This window comes from Apostichopus japonicus, chromosome 8, assembly GCF_037975245.1.
Source record: "Apostichopus japonicus isolate 1M-3 chromosome 8, ASM3797524v1, whole genome shotgun sequence".
NCBI lineage: Eukaryota > Metazoa > Echinodermata > Holothuroidea > Aspidochirotida > Stichopodidae > Apostichopus > Apostichopus japonicus.
The window spans coordinates 10849166-10865412 of record NC_092568.1 but is presented as its reverse complement, the minus strand read 5'-3'; the positions used below and the strand labels follow the sequence as shown (position 1 = coordinate 10865412).

The window sequence follows — 16247 nt, the reverse complement described above, 5'->3', positions numbered from 1 at the left end:
CCGGATTTTGTCAAGATCTTGGTACTATACGGGCGAAGGTCATTAATTAAGTTTCTTAACTCATCGGGAAGCGATTAGACTGAGGGATGGGGCGAAGGGTTGTGAGCGCGCGTTTTCATGCAGATGGGAACAATCTCAAGAAGTGATGGGTGCGTCCTTTTCTCCTTTTTCTCCCTTTCTTCTTTTTCTTTTCCCTTCCTTCCTCTCCTTCCTCCTCTTTTTGTCCTCCTCTTTTTTCTTCTCTTTTTTTCTCTCCTCTTTTTCTTACCAGGGGGGGGGGGGCGCCCCCAACGCCCCCTGGATACGCGCCTGTTATCTTAGAATTTTATATAAATATGCAACTAAAGTTGGAACACTTTATACATAGCATAATATTCAGCTAGTAATGCTTTATTGCGAAATGGTCAGCACATCTTCGTAAGTGAGGGCGTAATTAAAAATAAATATGGCCGACATAGATTTGACATGTCAACGACCATACAGCAAATGCAACACATCCGCAGTTCTAACGCTTCTTGTGATCGAGTAGATAGTGATGTATAGTGTTAGTAATGGAATATTTCTTCTTGTGGAAATACTTTCGACCATATGGATCCAATACGAAAATCTACCAGCCATGATCTCCCAGTGGATGTAACGTTAGGCCTTGGACTAAGAGTTGCAGGGCAGAGTTACGCTAAATCCAATACAGACAGTCACAACATTCAACTTTCAATTGATTCTGCTACTTCTAACGTTATCGGGCCCAAGCCTACCAATACAAACCAAACTAGGCCTAGGCTTAATCATACTAATTTTGCTGGAAAACCTTCTCAGCATCAGGGAACAAGAAAACCTTATATTTTAGGACAGTGGAAACATTGTCAATTATGTCAAATTTCTTTCAAAGCACCAGCAGAGTTTTCCATTCACTTGAGAGAACAACACTGTAAAAGGGAAGGGGGTTCATTTATTTGTAAGTTTGGCCTTCATGGTGTTTGTCCCTCTTTACCTGTGGAAGGTGTAAGCGATCGAGACTATGAAGTACATGTTGCCAAAGAGCATGTTGGAGATGAAGGTAATGTTCTAAGCCCAAAGTAAATTTTTGTTTGAATTCTTGTAATTCCTGTCACAAATTTAAGAAATTTTGCGTAACCGACCTAGCCAAGGCTCAACCCAGGAACTCATAAATTAGAGCTAGCATAGGCCTAAGTAACATTAGACCTAAACTCTGCGTCATCATTAAATTTGGTTCATGTATGACTGAATTAAACCATACTTTGAAAATGAAATTTTGTTTCAAGCTATTGTACATGTTGAATTAATACACATCATGAAATTGATCTTTCCCTCATTGTGATTAACTTCAAGCTTACTTAAAGTAACCCAACCGTAGGCTGCCCTCAAGACTGTTGGCTGAAATAATATGAATTGAAGACTAAAAATTAGATAATCTGATACCATTTCTTTATTATATTCATACTTGCATTTTTCTTCCAGTGCTACTGCACAGCAGTCTGTACAGTATTAAACCATAATCATTGCAGGTATTGTCAAATGTATATACCGCACAGTATCGGTCATACTAATAAACGTCAACAGGCCTATTTCATGACAACTCAAGACAACTCAAGACAACTCAAGACGACAAGTTTAAAATATCAATATTGATTGCTTGGTTTTTGCAATATTTTTTTTTATGAAATTTTTTGGGAAAAAATTGATTTGGAGTTCATTCAGCATACTATGTCAACCCACTTTACCGACACTGTACACAAAGGTAGTTCCCAAATCCTAACACAAACCCACCCATATCATAATGGTGCGGTCCAAAATCATTGCGCAAGCGCAATAGCATCACGTCCAATTCTACGGACAGAGAAAGTTGACTATTTTTACGACAAAAACATTTTTTCCCCTTAAAAATATGTATGGACGAGGGTTCCAGTCAGATTTAAACGTGTTTCCAGATACACTCTGATTACAACCATTGTATTTGATGGTATTTTAAACTTGTTGTCTTGAGTTGTTGTGAAATGGGCCTGTTGATGCTAATTAGTACGACCCCACAGTATACTGTATCAACATCCCTTTCTTTCAGCTTACCTTAAACGTATAAAGAAGACGAGCATTCATAGCATGGATAGTGTGGAAGGCTCTCCATCCAAATCAGCTCCGTCGGTGGTGCGGAAACCTTGGACTGTGTATTCATCTACTGTCAACCTGCCAGCGGTATTAAATGATCCAAGAAAGTCGAGAAGAGAAACAGACTTCTTCACCAAAACTTGGGGGGAATCATTCGTGGAGAGACCACACCTACCCCCTTCTCCATATGTTCAAGAAATTGCAAGGATCCATTTTGATAAATACATAAAGAAAACTGCCAGGGTAGGTACAAAACGTCTTTGGTTGAAAACATGTGTTCCATCATGAAATATCTAGAGTGTCTTGGCAGAGAATATGATTATACATAGAAAAGAGACAGCATATGTACCATCAAATGAAAAGTAATTACTTTGGTATCTGCATATATCTGTTTTGCATATCTGATGTAAACTATTGTAATTTTAAATTTAAACATTACATCAGGGAACTCTGTGGAAAACCAGTTTTACATTTTAATATGAAAGCTTGAAAGTTCTGTGTCCCCAAGTTGACTTGGTTCAAATGTCTTTTTATCCATATTTATTGCACATATAATTTTTTTTTTAAAGCGACAACTTTGCAGTTCCCTTGCCAGAGTTTCTTCTTAAAACATCATATGTCTACTGAATTCTAATATTACAGCCTTAATTAATTGAACTAAAAGTAATAAAGTTAATTGAACTACTTTTAAGACACAGAATAGCACATTTAATAAATAGGCTTATATTCAGGTTGCTAACATTCATGGTTTTCTGCTTCTTTACCCTTGTTTTGCTTCTGTTGTAGAAATTACGATCCTTGCATAAAAGGAGGCCATCTAACCAAAATGATATCACAAAGGAAGTAGATGGTCTGGAATCTGCCAGGGTGAGAGGTAAGTCAGGGAGTGTAATCAGGCGCGTAGCCAGGGGGGGGGCAAAGGGGGCGACCGCCCCCCCCTTGAGCATATTTTTTTGTATGTTTTTTCATGATATCGCTAGTAATTTCAAAATAGAAAATGCTTAGATGCAACTTACAAGGCCTGGGAAGTGCCATTTCCAGCGATCTTGGAGGCATTTTCGGCCAAAATTTTCTTGTACGCTTTGCGCCAACCCATGGTGGCGCTACGCTTAGATAGTTTGCAGAGCCATATATACTGCTCTGATAGTTTGCCAACAGGTTCGCCCCTCCCTTGGCAAATTCCTGGCTACATGCCTGGGAGTGTTTAATATGTGAATGTTTCCACAAGTTAAGAAATACTGCCATCATTTCCCATCTTCAATAACCTAAAACCATTCAAGGGCAGATTGATTCAATCCGCACTGATTTGAATCGATCTGGATGTACGAATCACTTGATATTTAAAACAAAAAAAATAACCTGATTTTGATGAAAATATTTGGTTCATCATTTCTTTAACATTAAATGGCACAACAACGAAGTACTTTGGCATTAAATACTTGGTCTTTACCTTCTATAATAGCAAAGATGGTAAACAACATAGTAATCAACCAATCAGAAGACATTTATATAGCGCCAAAATCAACAGAAATTGTTCAAAGGCGCTAATATCATAGCGTGTACAACTTAGCCTTGGTCATTGGTAACTAGTCACACCTACACACCAAAGTGTGCGCAATTTAATCAATCTCTCCTGGGGCACCACAGTGCACCACAACCACGTGTCCCCCGGGGGACTTCCCATAGGGTGCAGCCACAAACCGGCGCACGCAACTATATTTACAAGTTACCTCGCAAGTCCCCATTTATACACCTGGGTGAAGAGAGGCAATGGAGATAAAGTGCCTTGCCCAAGGACACAACGCATTGATCAGGCCAGGGCTCGAACCTGCAACCCTTAGACCACCAGTCCACTGCCTTAACCACTTGACCACAACGCTCTCGTAACATCGAAAAAGAACATGGGAGGGAGCACTGCTAGTTATGCTACCATGTAATATCTCTCACCAAAATACATAAGCCCAATGAGTATCGTCAATGTTTCATATTAATATCACAATGTGTCATATTCTGAAAAAAAAATATGTCACTTGTCAAAACAAAGTTCGGACTTTCGCATAAGCATATGCCAGACTTAAACTTTCATAGAAACAGATATATTTCAAGACAATAAACCAATTCTACCTGTATTTACCAGAAAGCATTCAATATAGAATGTTCATTTAATCTAGTTTTGTGAGTGAATCTTGTGCTAAGAGGAATACGATGTTACTTTTTTCTTTTCAAATCAAATAATTTTCCCTGTTTTGTTTTTTGTTTTTAATTAGAAAAAGATGCAGTACAACTGGATCAAGTGCCAAAGGTGAGTTTGTTATAGAATTGCTGATGTTGGTTGGATGCTACTGGTGCAACAGAGATGTACACTCACAGTATATCTTCGGGAAGTAATGAGAGCTACTCTTGTTCACACCTTTCTTCTTTAAAAATGTCAAAACACCCTCATTCTTCTGACAAAGTATGGTATATGATACCTACAGAAAGAGCAAAAAAACAAAATAACTCTGTGCAAGTCGTTTTGTATTTTTATAGCACAGATAGAAATGTACATTTTCAACGCTCCAATCCCCCTCTCGACTTTCTTTGGACCATTTGATACAGGAAAAAGTATCGATTAATTTAATATTGTAAAATTTCTGGCTCTTCAGTCGCAATTGCACATGACAGATAGTTTTTAAAGGTTCGTAATTCGCCGTTTTAACTTTCTGCCCTCCAACAAGGTCTTTTTTCGTGGTGACTTTCACCTTGAAAATCCCGAGACATTTGAAGATGTGCTGCCATGGTCACAGTTTAAAGGCCAGCAATCATCAAAACTTCTTCAGGAAAAGGTTCGTATAATCGCATCCTTCATCGTAGCAAATGTGTTAATTAAGAAATTTTAAGATTGACAGCTGGATGTGTTGCTGCCTACTAGCAGCAAAAAAAGCCAGTGCTTCATTTTTGTTACTGGCAAATATTGGAATCCAAGGCACTTACCCTGTAAATAGCCAGATTTCAATGTCTGACAAGTCCACCCCCCCCCCCTCACCCATGCCCCCTTAACAACTCTTTAAGTCATGTTCTATAAGTAAAAAGAGGTTTAGTTGCACTGGAATATGATTTACTGTATTGCAATTGCCAATTTGTTTGGGCTAAACACTTGTGTTTTGACTTCACAACTCATAACCTACAACAATAGCCATACTATAGGTAAAGATGTTTCTGTTTTACTGTGTTCATGTTCAAAAAGAAGTTTGCCTCTGTTTTAATTGCAGTTCATGTTCGCTTAACTATGATTAATATTCAAAATTTGTCATAACTGTAGTCTACCTGTAACATGTGTGGTTAACCTTTGAGACTCATCACTTGTAACTCTAGTCATATGTAAATATGCTCTGTATGTCTCTTTTTTTTACTGGATTGTCGTTCATTACTGACATTATGTCCCTTTTTTCGTCCACCTTCAGCTCTCACATTATCTCGATATCGTGGAAGTCCAGATCTCCAGACACATCTCATCCAGGTCCAGTGCGTTTTTCACTGCTATGGCGTCCCATGATAAATTGCAGGAAGACCTACAGAGGACTTGTGATGCCATCAGAGATTTAAGGTACATTTGAAAACACCGAAGTGTGTTTTGTTTGACCATATTGCTACATACAAGGCAGTCTGTTATTATTTAAGTGTAATGTGTCCAGCCAGAAAAAAAAACCCAAAATGAAGGACACTAGATATGAATATTTAGAAATGTTAGGTCAACTTTGTGGTGGATAAGTGTTGATTTTGATTCAACAGTGACAGTCTTTTCATCATTTTAAGAGGTATGGTTAATATGGTTACGGTCAATATGGTAACATAACATGGTTTAAGAGGTATGGTTTAAAGAGTGATAACAGTATACCATAAGCTGTCCTTAGGCTTGCATTGATCCTTTTTGTGGTTAAAATGCAAACCACTTTTATGCTTGCTTCTTCATCCATTTCATTTCTATTGGCTTGATAAAACTGTCTGTTGGGATCAATCCCGAAGAATCTTGTCTATCATACCGTAACATAATCAGCAAAATCAAACATTCCCTAGCTTTGAATATTATTGTACAAGGTAATAAAACTTAAATGCTGGTAGTCATACACCTAGATAACTGTTTGTGACCAATAGTGGAATTTGTGGTAGTTTGTGTTCTCGGTAAGATTAAAGGTAATAGGTGTTACCATAAAATATGGAAGATAATTGTCTTATTTGGCCTTCTTAGAAGTGAAGGAAATATTTAAAGTAGAACTTCATGAGACTATTAACTTTCCAGGACTCTTTCATAGTAGAGACTGAGAATTTTTAAAATCTTAAAAATACAATGGCAGAATGTTTAAATTGATCTACATACATTCCATAGCGACTTTTATGTTTGTTATGCTTGACTGCCAGGACTGAGCACCCATCTTTCAAATTTCTTCTTTTTGACCAGAGAGAAAATTTTGAGAATTGACGATGTCCTGTCCAAAAACTCCCTGGACATACTCAAGCTGAAAGTATCTCGTTCGAATTATGCCAAAGTTCTCAACAAGGTAGGTCTGATTCAGCTTTCAGGATGTGAACGTTGGCAAATCTGTATCATAGCAATTTGTAAAGTACACTCTGATAAAATTCAAGATTGACAAGTGTTTAGGGAAATTTGAGCAGGTTAGGCACTGTAGATGGATATAGATGAAGAGACCAAATTCTCTTTAAATGACTACAAACTAGTGCTGATAGTGGTAATCGATTAATTGCCAGTAGTCGCGTTTGCACATGGAAGTTTGATTAATTGCGCTCAAAACCTTAGTTGCGATTACTCGACTACAAACTAACACTACACATTAACTGCTTTTGAATAATAGCCTAACTTATCGATAACAACACTAAAGCAGTTTGTCAGCAAATATGGAAAAGTACAGGTTCTCATAATGCTACACTAGCACTGTGCTGTGTTAAAAATCGACAAGCACCTGCTCCGGTTAGATTTATGAGTTTTCTTGTCAGTAATACGCTTGTTCTGCAGTGCATCATTCTGTCCTAGCAATGTTTGATCATTGCGCATAATCGCAAATTCGTAAGTTATAAATCTTTTACGATTGCCAAAGTACTCGTCATTTCTTCAAGAATGTTTACAATTACTTCATTACTGGCCTGGATCACATTTATCGGGTGTCTGATCGAGTGTGTCGATTGCGGTGTAGGTAATTTCAATGTGCCTGCCTTCACGCTAGGCTAAATCCTAGCCTAGAACGTTGAACTTCCTTTTACAGAAAACTCTAATCATCACATCGCTACAAGGTGTTACATGTATCCATTGTTTGCACATTTGCTTTTATGAACGATTTTAAGAAATGTTTACATTGAAAGTTGTTCACAGCATTTGTTTGGTAGATGTTTTATTTAGACACCACACATTAATACAGGAAAGAACGAATAAAAACAGTGCACCATGGTGAAAGATTTGTTCTGACTGTATTTCTGGATTGTAAAATGACAGTGATGATGTAATAACTGTAACCGAGTAATCGCGAGAAGAGCTATGCAATTAATCGATTACAAAAAAAAGAGTCGACTATCAGCACTACTACAAACTGACAGTGTGTTCTTGAGAGTTTCTTTAATCCATTATTCCTTCTCTGGACAATTCATTTGGTGTGGTTGACATGCTGTAAATTATTCTTTGTAATTCGGTAAGCCTGCCCTTTTAAAAGATTCTTAATAGAAAAATCTAGAAATGATGCTTAAACATTTTTTAAATGAGAAACAACTGTTAACAAGCTGCTGCTAAAAGTCTGTGTAGGTAATATGTATATAAATATTAGAGAGGGACTGACATTTTAGAAGTGGCTGGATCTGCATTAGAGGCTGAAACTGAAACTAAATGAAAACAGACCGTCTCATTAAGATGTGTCTTAGTCTGTTTTCAGTTAGCATCTGAAGAAGATCCTGCCAGGGTCAGATTGTCACGCCATATAACTGATATGAATGTTCAAATCCCTTTCTTCTTCTTCCGACCAACCTTTTTCCTTATTTTCATTTGCAATGACATAAAGGTGAAATTTACATCCTCATATATATATATATATGAACGTGTATAATGAATCTTGTATCTAATCGTTAACCGAGTGCTTTCAAAAAGAGCCAGTAAGATAAGCCTCTTTTCATATATAAATTTATAGCTCAAATTGTGATGATCGGTAGTTTTAGTTTTTAAGGTTTAGTCGGGAATTAGAACCAGTAGGTTTAGCTTTTAGGTTTAAACGGGATTCAGAACACACAACACAATGAAACTGTAGAATAGGATAAGGTGTTCATAAAGTCATTCTCTTCTGGTGAGTTGTTACGGCACGGATCCTTAGAGTACTGTACAGGTGTAAGTGTCATAAGTTGGTGTTTATAAGGACTGGGGGAAGGGTGAGGGAGGAGAAGTAAGTCTGTTCCATGATGTATATTTTTATCAAGTGCTCCTTGGTAATTTCCTCTTCAGTTGAAACTGATGGCGACTGTACACCAGACTCAGCCTACCATCCAGCTGCTGTTATCCACGTCTGAGTTTGTGGGAGCTCTCGACCTCATTTCAACCTCTCAAGAAGTCCTCTCGCAAGAACTGGCTGGTATTCAAAGCTTCAGGTCAGTTCTAGTTTCAAACTCACCACGACTGGTGGTAAGAGTATTCTACTACATTCACCAATTCACTTTCAAGTTCATTTCCCATTACCAGAAGCCTGTGAAGTAGCTATTGTAACGAGGCCCTGTCCGCTGGGGTTATACAAAGGCAAATAAACAGACCGAAGACAACGGATGATTTTAAAAGTTCTTCACCAAAATTATTGAAGAAACGAAAAATATGGACATAACTTAGACAGTTTGAACCTAACATAAAAACTACAACAGTGCAAAAAAAAAATGCAAAGGACTTTAATGGCCCCCTGAAACCTCATCATGCCCAGGTGGCTGGGACATTATTAATATTCTACTTCAACTATTCAACTGAAACAATGCCCAGATTTACCTAGCATTAGACAGCGACCAGAATCAGTGAGTCACTGTTGGGAATGTAGATAAATGGCGATGGGAAAAACTTGTCAGGCAAAGTGAGGCGGGTTATGAAATGAGTGTAAGTGACATGGCTAGTATTAGAATGTAGTACTGGAAGGAGGTGGATTGGTCGAGTGAAATGACCGAAGATGAATGGGGTGGGTTAGTCAAGATGTTTCTTTCAAAAAAATGGTACCAGGAGCCATAACAATCATACTGCTAGTTTTATGAAAATGACAACCTTGGCCCAGCTTGTTTTTTTTTTTGGGGGGGGGAGGGAGGGAGGGTCGAATAGGCTGAGCTTTTATAGGTGCTGTACCTACAGTCATCATGAAACTGTTTTAGTCTATGATTATTATTATTATTATTATCATTATTATTATGAATATTATTATTATGATTATTATTATCATCATCATCATTGTCACCATTATTATTATTATTATTATTTGGTTTTCTCTTGTTGACATTTGTTGACATATGCAGGCACTTAGGTTCTCAGTTGGTGGAGATGGAGAAGCTGATCGACAAGATGCTTCTAGGAGAATTCTCGACCTTTGCGACCCTGTCTCTGAATAGGTCGTTAGAAGATACCTCACCTCCTGAGGATGTACGTATTATTTTATTTCCAGATTTTTGCTGCGTATGTAAATAACGACTCTTCCATTGGGGCCGTGAACAATTGAAGTAAAACAAAGTTGTGTTTTTTTTATTTTTTTATTTTTTATTATTGTCATCTTTAATGAGGGTAGTTCTGCTCAGTGCAGAAGCACTGCTTTCCAGAGGAGCCCTCTTTTATTTATTTTTTATCTTTAGATATCTCGGTTTAAAAGTCATGATAGCTCTCAAAAGTAAATAGCACCTTCTTTGGAGGTGTGGAGGGAGGTAAGAATGGGGTGGGGTGCGGGGGCTCTGGGGGGGAGGAGATTACTCTGGATTGAAAATAAATGTAACATCTCAGTAATTTCATTGTATCGGACAAAAATGTGAATTCTGTGTGAAGTACAGTATGGGACTATGCAGTAGTGAATCGTAAATGTTTGACGTACACGACAAACAGTTATGATGTACTTTTGATTCTTGTATGCAGTGTTTAAGTTCTTACTATACAAACACATGAACAAGCCCACATCACTGTTGATGTTGTATTCTATTTTCAGGAGAAGTTGGCTGGCATTGTGTTTGGAATGCTGAGACAAAGGCAGTTCAATATGTTAGATACCTATAAAGATGAGGCATTTAGTGCAGTCAGAGCCCTACTTAAACAGGTAAGTACCAGAGATGTTCACCTTGGTGTTTTTTCCCCTTCCGGTCCATAAAACGACATCGTTTCTCCAGAACTTGCCAAATTTTTGAGGTTCTTTTGTGGTACGTGATATATAATCATTCTCTTTTCCTCATTTTATCTAGGAGAAAGATTCTACTACATAATCTTTAATTGATTTTTTGGAATGACTGTCAAGAACAATGGAAACATTAAACATGGTTGATTTTTTTTTTGGCCAGGAACAGTAGAAAAATTAAATCTAAAAATTATCCACAGATGCTACAGTCTTTTCTTGGATTCTTGTCAATGCTGATGAAATTTGAAGTTTGATGTGTGGCTTCCAATGTACTGTGTGTGGCTTGTAATGTACTGTGTGTGTATTGTAATGTACTGTGTGTGGCTTGTAATGTAATGTGTGTGTATTGTAATGTACTGTGTGTGGCTTGTAATGTAATGTGTGTACTTGAAGTTTAATGTGTGACTTGTAATGTAGTGTGTGAACATGAAGTTTGATTTGTGGCTTGTAATGTACTGTGTGTGTATTGTAATGTACTGTGTGTGGCTTGTAATGTAATGTGTGTACTTGAAGTTTAATGTGTGACTTGTAATGTAATGTGTGTACATGAAGTTTGATTTGTGGCTTGTAATGTACTGTATGTGGCTTGTATTGTAATGTGTGACTTGTAATGTACTTTGTGTGGCTTGTAATGTACTATCTGTGGCGTGTTATGTACTGTGTGTGACTTGTAATGAACTGTGAGTGTATTTCTAGTATTAATGCCAACAACAAAAAACTGAATAAATATTGACTCATTGTAGAACACTTAAGTGAAGTGCCCTTGGTAAGTTCTGTAATTGATCGTAGCTGAATTGGGTAATTTGATGATTACTATTTGCTGGTTACTAACGTTTGAAGGAAACAACAGTTTGAGGTTGGCTGATGTTCGATCGGTCATTACCATGTTGTGAGTGAAACTAGATGTATATGTATGTCCATGGCCTAAATTGTTTATGCCGACCTCAAAAAGATGTTATTTCTTGTTCCTTCCTGTTAACACTCTCTCTTTATACCATTGCGCTGCTCTTCAGAGGACATCAAACTACCAAGTTTTTAATTTTAAATTACACCTAAGACTCCTCCCTCAATCATATCTCTTCTCACGTTTTTCAAACAGTCAAACTGTCTCTAGATGTCATGTCTTGTGGGTTGTATTCTTCTTGCAAATTGATTTAACATTAATTGAATATTTTAATTGATTATTTAATTGATTGATTGATTATTATATTGATTATTAGATTGATTCTTATATTGATTAATTTTTTAAATTGATTATTTAATTGATTATTGATTGAATTTTATATTGATTGTTAGATTGATTCTTATATTGATTGATTATTTAAATTGATTATTTAATTGATTTAATTGATTATTTAACATCAATTGATTTAACATCAATTGATTTAACATCATTTGATTTAACATCAATGCAAATTGATTTAACATCAAGTTATGGAAGTAGCTTACAGTAAAGTAAATATCGCTATTAGATTACAGAGGAAAAATGAAATTATAATAATAATAATTACTGGTTATACAATGGTTTTTCTTTCTGTAGACTGTAGTGAATGCAGTGGCTGTATCAGGAAATGGAGATGTGGACACAGCTTCAAGGTAAGTCATTCTTGAAGATATAATTCCTATCGCTCTAGGAGGTACATAGTATCCCTCAAATTGTTTATCTACCTGAGCGGACGTTGGGTGATACCAGGAGAAAGGGAAAATATGATAAGCGGCTATGCAGAAAGAGATCAAAGAATTAAAATGATGCACGACATTGAAAAATCAAAAAAAAAATAAAAGTGAACTGGGTTGAAGTGGAAGTCATCTTTGAAATGAAATGTGAAAACTTGCCCAGATCTTAAATTTTATGAGGTTGGCTAAAATACGGGCCAAGTCACAAAGTGAGCAACGAATGTATTTTAAAAAACATTTCAATATCATGGACAAGAGTTGTCCCGAGGCAGTTTCATGTTTGATGTCTTTGAGATGGGTGGAACAATGTAAGAACCTTCTGTTTTGCTTTAAAAGTACTAGGGAACTGTGAGATGTTTTTTTCAAATGACAAATGAGTTTATATTATTCATAATCTCTCTCATTTCATATGTTAATTCAACATCACTCTTGCTTCCTGGTTTTTGTCCTTGCCCCAGTTTTCCCCCTCCAAATGCAATGCAGGAAGATGAAAAAGTCAGGTAAAATAAATATATCTAAAATAGGGTGGTGTGGGGAGGGGGGGGGGAGCTCACATATTACTGCAAATTTATTCTGAAGTTTGTGTGTGGGAATCACCCCGCAGCTGTTAATGGGGACATATTTTCATTCAGAGACGATTTATCTTGTGGGGTAGTGGTGATTTAGTACTTTGACATCTAACAAAGTCTAAATTGTATAGTAAAGATCTGCTTGAATACAAATATCCATTGGTTTAGTCATATATCCGTTGGTTTCAGCAATATATCCGTTGGGTTCGGTCATATATCCGTTGGTTTCAGTCATATATCCGTTGGTTTCAGCCATATATCCGTTGGTTTCGGCCATATATCCGTTGGTTTCAGCCATATATCCGTTGGTTTCGGCCATATATCCGTTGGTTTCGGCCATATATTCGTTGGTTTCGGCCAAATATCCGTTGGTTTCGGCCATATATCCGTTGGTTTCGGCCAAATATCCGTTGGTTTCGGCCAAATATCCGTTGGTTTCAGCCATATATCCGTTGGTTTCAGTCAAATTTATCCATTGGTTTCAGTCATATATTTATTTATTGGTTTCAGTCATAGATATCTCTCATGACTACATTTCTCAAATTCAGAATTTTACTTTATTATTTATTTACATCACATTTTTATTTTGGTCCCATTGGACCAAAGTCATATATATAAGTCATTGGACCAAAGTCATATATCCATTGGTTTCATTCAAATATCCATTAGTTTCAGTCATTTATTTATTGGTTTCAGTCATATATATCCATTGGTTTCAGTCATATCCATTGGTTTCAGTCATATATCCATTGGTTTCAGTCATATATCCATTGGTTTCAGTCATATATCCATTGGTTTTAGTCATATATCCATTGGTTTCAGTCATATATTCATTGGTTTCAGTCATATATCCATTGGTTTCAGTCAAATATCCATTGGTTTCAGTCATATATCCATTGGTTTCAGTCATATCCATTGGTTTCATTCAAATATCCATAGGTTTCAGTCATATATTTATTGGTTTCAGTCATATGTATCCATTGGTTTCAGTCATATATCCATTGGTTTCAGTCATATCCATTGGTTTCAGTCATATATCCATTGGTTTCCATCATATATATCTCTCTTGACTTTACATTTCTCAATTTCAGAATTTTACATTATTATTATTTTAGATCATATTTTTATTTTTCTTCTAAATTTTGTTGTATTTTCCCTTTCGTCTCAAGCAGCAGCCTAGCTGAACAGATGAGGCTGCTGAATTTCTCCCAGTGGCTTGGTCTATTCTCTTCAGTCTTTCGCAATCTTCTGAAGCTGTTGGAGAGAATAAAGGTAAGATCCTCTTAACGATAAGTTTTGTCTTTAGGGAAGCATTGACATGAGAGTCCACCGAACATTTAGAACTGTGTTTACTCCTTGACCTAGCAAACATGGAAAAGATGAATCAGTTTAAAGTGACTTTAATATAGTAGCATTTACAGTAACAAGCTTACTACCTCCTGAGTTAGGAGTGATGGGGTAGCATGAGTATTAAAAACTCTACCATGGTTAGTCTAATCATGTATGGATTTTCATGGTATTTCTGTATCCACTCCGACTTATCTTGGTAGTTCCTGCCATTATGACATGGTACATAACTATACCATGGTTAGCCTGATCACTGCTTTGTCACGGTACAATGATGGTGTGCAACTATCATGTCGTTTTTTCCCCATTAGCACTATTTCGTGGTACATAGCTGTAACCATGGCTATCTTGATCATGGCTATCTCATTATTTTACCTCTCCTTTTTCAATATAATAGGGTACTTACTCCACCATAGCTAGCCTGATAATGGTGGCAGCAGGCAAGTCCACTGTCGGTGAAGATGACGCCAGGGAGAACAACATCAGAGAGAACGGTGTAGCGAGTCACTTGGAAGCAGACGATGGTGTCGAAGATGTCACAAACCAGTTTGGAGGGTTAGCAAATGGCGCAGTCGCCCAACCATGCCTGCCACCGTCTGCCATCGCTGAAGTCACTGATAGGTAAACATGTCATGCCAACCTAGTTATGACGTAAAGAGAACACTTGTGTCTTTTCTTGGTTCTGAAAGTCATTTACAGTGTGGTGTATCAAAATATTCTGGGATGGAAAGGTGTCAAATACGATGTTTCTTTAATTATCGCATTGTTGTGCATTTGCATGTTGAAGTACTCTATGTTAAACATTTTGGGCTTGCTACTCGATGAATATGAGAAAATTTTGATGACATATATGTGATAGATTTAATTTAATTTTATGGTTTTAAATAATATATAAATAGTAGACAAGAGTGACCTGAAAAGCATGGCAGGACTGATATGAATATTCAGTTATGTACCCGTACATTGTTTAGACCTGCAGTATCGAGGCACTCATCCCATATATAATCTAGTTCAGACTTCAGGAACCAAAGATTAACGAAAATGTTCACTGTCTAATTTGAAACCTTTGTGATGATTGTGATTGCACAGCTGCTTGTAACAATCTATCTTTCATGATTAATTTATGTTCATAGAATTATGAAGCAGTTTTGTTTAAGATATGCCCTTACCCCACTCCCCCCACCCCCCACATTACTGTTTCTTGGACTTCCTATTAACCCTTCCCACCCCACAGATGAGAGAGCTACCGAGGCATTAGACTTTCTGTCACAATTTCTCCTCTTAAACTCACTGAAAGTACCAAAAACCAGTTTTTTCAAATGCATAAAATATCCCCACCCCCACCTCCCCACCCTGAAAAATAATAACCAGTATCATGAACGAAACTGCTATGTCGGTCTAGATGAATCAAACTACTAATTTTTAACAAGTCATTTGATTCCTGGTAGGAATGAAACACATACGTTAGATGTGTGTGCAGGTTGTGTAGTGGTGTAAGCTGGGGGGGGGGTGAAACATTCTGTAACCCATGCATGACAGATTCACTTAACAACATTACTTATTTAATTTGTATATCCTTTCTTTACAATTTTCATCTTTCAGGGGAGATCTTGACATGGATATCCTGATAGCTTCGGGAGAATACAACCGGCTGATGTCGGGACTCAATGAAATGTTTGCTTCCATCTGTGACTATACTCACGACAGATGTCTCAAGCTTCTCCTAGCGAGGGGGAAGGTACGTACTCTGGTGGCGGATTACTTGCTATCGATACCGATCACTGAATTCTGTTGTCTTAACTGATCAACCACGGTTTGTGCTCAAAGATGAGCTATCTGTTATAGAACTATCAACTGGTGACTATCTTGTCCTATAAACATTGTTTTTTTTTGTCGTATATGAAATTGTATTTTTGTTATTAATGTTAAGTAATGATGGTTGTGTTCTTAAGCCGTGGTTTTGATGCCCATAGATGTTTTACTAATGTTAATAATATAATCTGGTGGGCTGTTATACGTACAACCAAAGTTCTGTTCATAGATTAAGTTTCTGTTGTAATAAGTATCAACCGGCGACCATCTTGTCCTACAACCGTGGTGAAATTCTGATGATGTTATCAATGTTAAGTGTTGAGTGCTAAGATATTAGAGCCATGATTTT

The 16247-nt window shown here is 37.0% G+C and overlaps 1 protein-coding gene across 2 annotated transcripts in view; it reads left to right on the top strand.

The window, feature by feature from the left end:
• The first annotated feature begins 425 nt into the window (after positions 1-425).
• LOC139970530 (vacuolar protein sorting-associated protein 54-like) overlaps positions 426-16247 on the top strand; it is a 35971-nt gene continuing 20149 nt past the window's right edge. Inside the window, exons 1-15 of one of the 2 annotated variants that reach the window (XM_071976307.1) lie at positions 426-1057; positions 2081-2367; positions 2911-2998; positions 4392-4426; positions 4842-4949; positions 5568-5710; positions 6563-6662; positions 8600-8742; positions 9637-9760; positions 10311-10418; positions 12034-12089; positions 12629-12670; positions 13912-14011; positions 14484-14707; positions 15689-15824. In XM_071976307.1, the coding sequence (XP_071832408.1) occupies positions 589-1057; positions 2081-2367; positions 2911-2998; positions 4392-4426; positions 4842-4949; positions 5568-5710; positions 6563-6662; positions 8600-8742; positions 9637-9760; positions 10311-10418; positions 12034-12089; positions 12629-12670; positions 13912-14011; positions 14484-14707; positions 15689-15824 (2163 nt within the window). In that variant the 5' untranslated portion in view covers positions 426-588. The remainder of the gene's footprint in view (positions 1058-2080; positions 2368-2910; positions 2999-4391; positions 4427-4841; positions 4950-5567; positions 5711-6562; positions 6663-8599; positions 8743-9636; positions 9761-10310; positions 10419-12033; positions 12090-12628; positions 12671-13911; positions 14012-14483; positions 14708-15688; positions 15825-16247) is intronic. The other variant, XM_071976309.1, reaches the window with a different exon arrangement.